Source organism: Lactuca sativa, chromosome 5, assembly GCF_002870075.4.
Source record: "Lactuca sativa cultivar Salinas chromosome 5, Lsat_Salinas_v11, whole genome shotgun sequence".
Taxonomy (NCBI): domain Eukaryota; kingdom Viridiplantae; phylum Streptophyta; class Magnoliopsida; order Asterales; family Asteraceae; genus Lactuca; species Lactuca sativa.
The window spans coordinates 346,819,605-346,828,835 of record NC_056627.2 but is presented as its reverse complement, the minus strand read 5'-3'; the positions used below and the strand labels follow the sequence as shown (position 1 = coordinate 346,828,835).

Here is a 9,231-nt window from a genome sequence, read left to right as displayed (position 1 = left end):
AATTATAATCATAATCATGAAGCAATCATATAAGTTGCAAGTAATCTGGTTAAACCTTTTGTATATTATTGATTAGGAAAATGGAACATACAAAGAGACTTTGGTTTTGCTCAACCTAACTGATGTTGATACAAAAAGGGAGATTAGGGAAGCTTAACTAACAAGCTAAACAATGAGGCTACATATAGTGGTTAAATACAACACATGTCAAATAACTAAAATCAACCACTAAGCATAAGATTCTAAACAATATTCTTCAAGAACACAAACTAAAACACTTTTGGTTTTTCTAATGCAAAAACAAAAACAAACAAACTTCTTTTTGTTATAAAATATGATCAAATAACAAGATAAGTTATAGAGTAAAGAAAGACATGAGAGTAGAGAGAACTTTTATTCCAATACTTGTGATGAAATCATCAAAACTTTACAATACATAATATTCACTATTTATACTAGACAAAGAAGATGAAAGGTGATGTATGATATGAATGCTCATTATAGTGGTGCATAACTACACTCATAAAACACATAATAATGTTTGCTATAATGTTCATTAATTATAGAGAGTAATGGGGGAATATGGAGAATCCAATAGTCATTCACTAAATAATAATTCATAACACTTTTTGGATTTTCGATTTTTCGAGGCTTCAAAAAGAAAGAAAGAACAAAAACATATTTTTGTGATTTCCATGTTTTTGAGAATCAGACAAAACGAAAAGATAAAAAATGAAAATTAGAAGGGTTTAAGTGTTTTAGACCAAGACAGAGCTAAGAAACGAACGTAAGAAAAGGTTTATGAGAGTTTCAGAGTTAGGAAAAAAAATTATCTTCAAAGTGTGAGATGGTCAAACTCCCAACTCCGAAATCCAAATTCCAAAATCCAAATTCCGAAAACCGAACTCCGATTAGGTGAGATGCTCGCATCTACTCGCAAAAATACCTCATATGTGCGAGATAGTTAAACTTCCTAAATTCCATTCGCATTTGAGATGGAACCCAATTGTGAGACCCATATTCTTCTAAAATTGAGAGACCAATAGGTGTGACCAATAATGCTTTCGTTCCGAAAGCTTTCTCTCCGAACACCTTCATTTCCATCACCATCGTTCCAATTACCTTTGTTCTGAGTGTGAGAATCGTTCCAATTGCGAGACCATAAGGTGCGACCAAAAATGCTTTCATTGCAAACAGTCTCCCAAGCATCTCTTTGAATAACATCAACAACTTGTGATATTATACTTCCATAATTTTGAATTAAGAAACCACCTCAAATAGTTCATAAGCTCCCCCTCAAAATAAACTTCACTTCTTAACATGAAATTTTAGGGACCCATTTGGGAATTAGAACCGGAGGTGACCCTTTGCACACCCATTGCTTTGGAGAAACATTCGGTTTAGAACGAGAAATCACTTCTGAAATTTGAGAAAATTTTGATATTGGTTTCTTATTTGGTACACAAAAACTATCAAATATTTCATTGAACCAACCATAGAACCTTTTCTCATTTCTCCAACCTTCTCTGGGAACGAATTTTCGAATCAACATGCTTGGTTTCAATTTTCTCAACTTTTTCACGAACATGTGAATTTTTCACCTTTGGCACCCAAACCCTTTTCACCTTTCTCTTCTTCTTCTTCTTCTTCCTATTCTTCTTTTGTGAATTTAGGAGCTTCAAAATTGATTTTCAGAATTCGTCATTTCTGATCGTTTCTTGCAATAATCGCTTAAATCTACAAGATTTGGGTCTGATACCAATTGTGAAGTCCAAAACGAAATGACGTGTGTGGATGACACAAAAAACATTTGTTGAAGGATTCTTAAAATTTGTGAATGTAATATCGGTGGTCCTAATGATGGTGAAGCCGAAGTTGAATTTGCAGAAGACGTTATCGTTTACTCTACAGGTGACCATATTCGTTCAATTTTATCGATCCGTCTTTTGAAAACTATCTTGATGATCCATAATATTTTCAAGATAAAGATATTTTGGTCCCTACAAATGAAGAATTCGATGCTATCAATGACTACATGTTAGGATTGATGAAAGATGAAGGGAAAACTTATCTGAGTTCAGATTCTTTATGTGAGATAGAGTCAACAGATTGTTTTGAGGAATCAGTTTACTCTCCGGATGTATTGAATGCTTTTAAGGCATATGGAATTCCCAACCATAAACTTACACTAAAAACAAGTGTTCCGTTCATGTTGCTTCGTAATATTGACTAAACCAAAGGTTTATGCAATGGTACTAGGTTACAAATCGTTTGGCTTGGAAAACATGTCATCGAGGCACGAATTATAAGTGGTAGATTCTTCAATGAGACTATTTATATACCTCGCATGAAGTTAACTCGGTCTAAGAAAGAATTCCCTTCCATTTTTTGTGGAGGCATTCCCCTGAGTTGTTTGTTTTGTTATGACCATTATCAAGAGTGAAAGATAGTCACTATCAACTATTGGATTGTATTTGTCTAGACTCGTCTTCACTCATGGTCAGTTATATATAGTTGTTTATTATGTGATAAGTAAAAAAAGTTAAAGGTACTCATATGTGACAAAGAAAATTGTGCAAACAATAAACAAAAAAGTATTGTCTACAAAGAGGTCCTTCAACGATTATAGATAATTAGACATTTCATTTTATTTTTTAGACATTTCAATATAATCAATAACGCGAAATCTCTTTATGTTATTTTATTTTATTTTTTTATTGTGTTGGCTTTTTCTGACTTTATATGTATATAAATAATTAGACATCTTGTTTTATTTTTTAGACATTTCAGTATAATAGCACGAAATCTCTTTATGTTACTTAATTTATCTTTTTTTTTATTGTGTTGTCTTTATATGTATTTTTATATGTTCCCGTGTTATACATGGGTAGTTATCTTTTTTTTTAACGGCAAATACAATATATTCTTAAACTACTCCTAAATCCACATATATCCCAGACAAGACTTAAACCTTCAACCTCAAAGAGGGAGGACAACACATGATACCGTTGAGCTAGAAGCTCTTTGGTACTCTGTCATTATCTAGTTCTATATTATTACAACTAGTTGTGAGACACACGTATTACATGAGTTTATTTAAAAAATTAAACAAACATAAAATCTAACAATATTTAAATTTATGAAAAATAAAAAAAGTAAAATATTAATTATTAAAATTGAAGTGCTTATTTATCTTTTAAATTTAAACTAATAATTTAAATAAATAAACAATTAAAATAATTTGATTCAATTTAAAATTTAGATTTTTTTTTCTATTTTTAAATATACTATTTAGAAATAATAATGAGAAAATATCTTAGTTATCATCATACAAAAAATGAGTAGTCAAAGGGGCAACCGGTAAGCATTTTCTGTATGACAAACCCAATTCTCTTGAATATACATTTATTATTGTTTTAATAAATTGGATATACATTTATTATTGTATTTATTATATTTAAGTATTATATGAAATTTAATAAAATGAAAAAAAATACAAAATGATATATGGATATAATTTAATATAAATTTAACATAAAATGACATATGTCATAATATATAATAATATATAAGAGGATGATAAATAACAAAATTATTTTCATTTATTAAACTGGAGGGTATGAGAGAGATGTTTCCCTCACTTTTTGTGGGTCACACCACCATTTCACTCACCTAAAACCCAATGAATGGGTGGGAACCTCCCCTCACTATTTTTTTATTTTTATTTTAAATATATTTCATACATATATTATACTCATTTTGTAGGAATTAAAAACCATGAATTTTAAAATATTTTTTAGTAAGTATATAATTTTATAAATATTAAAAAGATATAAAAAAAACAGTCCAATAGCATGAAGAGAGAGAATGCGACACCCCCTCCCCCACCTCTTTCTCGCGGGTTGCTTCCTTCACACAAGGGATGGTGCTCCAAAGTGAGGGAAACTTCCCTCACCTCTTTCCCGCTATGATACCCTATGTCGTAGTCCTTCTTAAATGTTTCAATCTTCCAATGATATTTATCTATCGCTGGCTTAAGAACTTTTATTACTTAATTTTGGAAACACGTACATGGATACATGATCTTTGTGAGTTGTCATATGCCACTTCCATATATATATATATATATATATATATATATATATAAAAGTTGTGTAAATTTTGTAAAATGCTTGTAAAAATAAATATATATATTATAACACGTCTTTGAATGTATTATTGTTTTAGCCAGATAGATTAAATAAAAATCAACGATAACTGACAGCGAAGACTCCACAATCACAATTCGCAATATTCCAATTCAACTCCATCCCCACCACCACCATCACAATTCTCAGGTCAAACTCCCGCTTCAATTCTTCCATTTCCCCAAAACCAAAATTTGGGTTCTTCGATTTTTCAGTTCTCTATGGTAATTCTGATTTTGATAATTTCATAATGGGAAAAGGAGGCGGGTGTTTCCCCAGCAAAAACAGACCACCACCGGTAGTTGAATCGGATCCCGATTCTGCTCAGAATCCGGTCGATAATGACGATGATGATTCAGTTCCAATTGAAACAGTAAACCCGATTGTGGAAATCAGGAAATTGAGAATTTTCATAGTGTTTTACTCGATGTATGGGCATGTTGAGAGTCTCGCAAGGTATATTAAGAAAGGAGTGGAGGAAATTGATGGAGTTGAAGGTGTTCTGTTTAGGGTTCCTGAAACGCTGTCGCCGGACGCTCTCTCGGCGATGAAAGTACCGGCGAAAGGCGATGATATTCCGGAGATATCGGCGGAGGAGTTGGTGGAGGCTGATGGGTTGTTGTTTGGGTTTCCGACGAGGTATGGGAGCATGTCGGCGCAAATGAAAGCGTTTTTTGATTCTACAGGTGGGTTGTGGAAGGAGCAGAAGCTCGCCGGAGTTCCTGCCGGGTTTTTTGTCAGCACCGGCACGCAGGGAGGCGGCCAAGAAACAACCGCGTAAGTTTACTTGTTTGTTGATTCCGAAGTTCCATGTTTAGAAAGTGGTGTTCGTGATTTCCAAATATGTCCGTTAATAATTACAAAGATATTCATTTAATATTTTGATATAGGAATTATAACAAAAAAACAAAAAGATATTCATTTGAATATGAATAATTACAAAGTCACCACACTTTACGACGTATCATATAATAAATAACTACTTTTAAAAATTAATATCATAAGAAACATTATATATATATTACTTTTTTCCTTTCGATTTTAGTCATAGAATTTTCAAAAAAAATCCTTAATTTTTTTCCGAAAAAAAACCCACATTTAACATATTTATTATTTTGAATCAATTTTTGTTCATTTTATCTCATAATTCTTATGTTTTTTGTGTTAATGTTTATTGTGTTTTGATAATTTTTAACATCAAATTTTAAAAGAAACATTTGTTTTTTTTAAACAAAGAAAGATATATTGTTTCCTCTCTTTGTTGGCAAAAATATATATCAAAATCAATTTGTAGGATGTTCAAAAATTATAGCATGCGCAAAAAACAAATGTCTAGTCTCTCAATAATGTTGCCAACAAAAATTGAAATAGCATCATTTTGTTTTTAAGACCATCTTCAACCTATCTTTATTTTTTTCCCCAGTAAAAAATAGAGTAAACAGTGTTTTATCTCAAACCTTATTTCATTTTCTATCTTATTTTTTACCCCAAAAAGTATATTTCTAAAATATTTCATTTTTATAACTTATATATATATTGTCAAATACACTTTTCTACTAATTAAACTCTATATTTATGATTAATTAATATAAATTAGTATATAACATGATATTATAAATATTAAATATTGCATTTACATTATAATTAGTAGATAAAATAAACTAAAAATATATAAAATAAAAATAAGAGGGACTAAAATCGACAACCAAACTTCAACTCCAAAAATGGAAGTAAAAATGAGATAGGATTGGAGAATAATAGGGGAATAAATGGAGTTTGAGGGTGAGTTGGAGATACCGTAACAAGTCAAATGCTTGCTTCATATTCTAATGCAAAAAAATTATTAATAACAATATAAACACCAACAAGAAGAAAATGATTATTATGAGTCAAATCAAAAGCTCTTTCAGATAGAAACAAAAGTATTTATGAAATGTGAGGGTTTTTTTTTCAGAAAAAGAATGACGAAGGTTTTTCCATAAAAAAGTTGTGTAAACCGAAAAATTATCGTTAAACTTGTATAAAAAGTAAATTAAAAAAAAACATGGTTTTTTAAAAATAAAATAAAATAAAAATTAAAGTTTAATCTGAAGAAAAAAGAAAATCAATATAACATCTTTATGACATTTTTTATTAGTCATAAAAGTAAGATTAAGTTTAGGTTTATGATTTGTTGAGAAACAAAAAATATGTGGTAAGCGTTATAAATGAATTATGTCTATATTTTTTGTCGAACCGCAATGAATCATTAAATTATTATAAAACATTAATTGAAAATTCAATTTTATTTTATGATGCGCTAAAATTGTCCAAAAAAAAATGAATCATCGTTTGACTTGTTACAAAAACGAATAATCGATGTGTTTTATTAGGATTTTTTTATGATTAATGTTATTTTTATCATTAAATTATTAATTTATTTGGTTCGTCAAATCACATGAATCATTTGTGAGGCTTTTCAATTTTTGTTTCCTGCTTGATTCTATATCATCAATTTAATATTTCAAAATTATTTATTATTATAGAAAAAACATGTAAAAAAGTAAGAAAAAATAAAGTTTATAAAAATTTGTTCAAAATTACAAAACTGTTTTTGCAATTTTAAAATAGGGATTTAAAAAAAAATGTTTTTTTTAAAGAACAATTTCATAACACGTAACTTTTTTTTATGTGTGATTATCCGAAGTAATAATCAATTTGTTTAATCTCAAACTGATTGTTGTGGGTTGCAGATGGACGGCAATTACACAGTTAGCACACCATGGTATGATATATGTTCCGATTGGGTACACATTCGGAGCAGGAATGTTCAAAATGGAGTCGGTCCGTGGAGGTTCTCCATATGGTGCGGGTGTATTTTCGGGAGACGGGTCAAGGGAACCGAGTGAAAGGGAACTCGAACTTGCACAACATCAAGGAAAATATATGGCTATGATGGTGAAAAGATTTCAACCCGACACAAGAAATGGTTAAGAATGGAATCGATTAATACATCTTTTTATCTTATACACCATTTTCCAACTATTGATTTGGGCAATGGTTTAGTGAGAATTCTTTTGTCGTTTCCATTTTCATTTATCTATCGCCCCAATTTGTTGATTGATTTGTTTTAGTGCTTATAGTTAAAAACATTTGATGTGGAAAGTTGCATTGTGTAATTATATTATGAGTGATATTTTAGAGAAGTGTTTGTGATTGAAGATGTTTATGTATGTCTTTTTGTTGGAACTTTATTAGGAAAATTAGTACGTTTGACTCGTCAAGAAAAAGAGAACATTTTCTCGTTTTATTAGCCCTTTTCAATGTCAAATGGATAAAGTATATTGGGCCAGTCATATCAGGAGTTTATTTATTTATTTATTTATGATAGTGGTGTTTTTTTAAAAACTTAATTACCAAACAAATCTAATTTTAAATATATTTACCATTTAGAGTTATACCAAGTTAAAATTAAAAAAAAAAAAAAAAAAAAGTAAGAATGCGACCCCTCGATACCCAATCCCCAATGTCGAAGTCTTCAATCGATCGCTTCCATCGTCCTCTTTGATTTCGGCCATCTCTGATTCCGGCCACAAACGGACGTCGGCTAGTACGCCTCCACCAAAGAAGACTCTAACAAGTATGCATTCATTGCAAAAGACGATGACGACCATAAAACTTGTGATTCTTCTTCGATTCCAGCCACAGACGACACCAGTGAATCCGATTCCGGCCACAACAAACTCGGTTGTAGATTGATTTTCCTGTAATTCTGACTCCTTTGAATTTCGAATTCAGCTAGTTAGCTTTGGATTGCTTCCTACTATTATTTGCTACTACGTTCCATCTTTTGTTTTCTTATTTGCAAACTGTTATTCCACTATGATTCCTACTTTGATTTACAATTGTAATTTGCTTATTTACAGTTGTTATTCCACATTATTGTTATTTGCTTCAACATTCATATTTTTCAAGAAATTTTATGATTGAATTTATGTTTTGTTCTCATTTTCTAGATGGATGTTGTTACAATGCTTTGTTATTGGGGTAGGACAACCTGTGATGGATCAGATGGTATAAATTATAGCAAAGCTAAAAAAAGCAATCAATGTTAACCTTAGGATACAATTTGATGAATTGGTCGACCGTATATATCTTGTTACATCTTTTGATAAACAACACCACCACATCAACTTAATCTGTAGATATCCATTAGTTGGTATTAGAATGTAACGTCCTGTTCCGAATCGTTTCCTATTTTGGGGTGGTGACCAAAGATCGGTTATTATTAGGCGTAAGACCTTTGCGGAGATGAGATATGGACCCATTTGGATGTGGGCGACATAATTGAGATGATCTGGGTGTTCGGTTTGTGTTTTGGAGCCAATGTGTATTTTGGTAAAGTGTCAGCTCAGGATTTTATGGAAATTGGATTTTTGTTCGTGAGATTTTTAGGGGAGTATGAGTTGATAAAAGCGTAAAGCTTCTCGTTACCTTTTCACGGATATAAGGATCGTCGAAATCAGATTTATAATGAAGAAGTTATGGCCTTCGGAGGATTACATGGTTTAAGGATAACCCTAGTACATGGGGCGTACTAGTGCGAAGTTCAATACGCGAGGCTTACACTAGTGTATGCTTAGCGTACTAAGAGGGGATGATCGCGAATGTGAGGCCTTGTACACGGGGCGTACGAGGGTTTAATGAAACCTTAGTTTTGATATGTTGCACCCTATTTAAGCTCATTAAGTCCCTAAGGCTAGCCTCTTTACCAACCTCTATACCTCTTAAACCCTAAATTTCGACCCTTAGCCTCCATTGTTATATCTTTGAGCTCTTGAGAAGAAGTTGGTGCTTATTTTGCTCATTTTGGAGGTATTAAAGAAGATTGAAGGCGAAGTGCTTAGTGTGAAGCTCAGTGATCCAGAATCATCACTCATTTTGCAAGTCTTTTGAGGTATCAAGTTCATACATTGTCTTATCCTTGATTGGATCTCTTCTTGTCATGGTTTATATGTTTTTGGGTCACTTTTTGGGTTAGTTTGACGAGGAAAGTCGGTTGTGG

General features: G+C 31.4%; 1 protein-coding gene across 1 annotated transcript; it reads left to right on the top strand.

The window, feature by feature from the left end:
* The first annotated feature begins 4,264 nt into the window (after positions 1-4,264).
* On the top strand, positions 4,265-7,387 carry LOC111912781 (probable NAD(P)H dehydrogenase (quinone) FQR1-like 1). Its single transcript, XM_023908506.3, has 2 exons — positions 4,265-4,964; positions 6,920-7,387. The coding sequence occupies exons 1-2, from the start codon at positions 4,438-4,440 to the stop codon at positions 7,158-7,160; spliced, it is 768 nt and encodes a 255-aa protein (XP_023764274.2). The 5' UTR covers positions 4,265-4,437; the 3' UTR covers positions 7,161-7,387.
* The last annotated feature ends 1,844 nt before the right edge of the window (positions 7,388-9,231 follow it).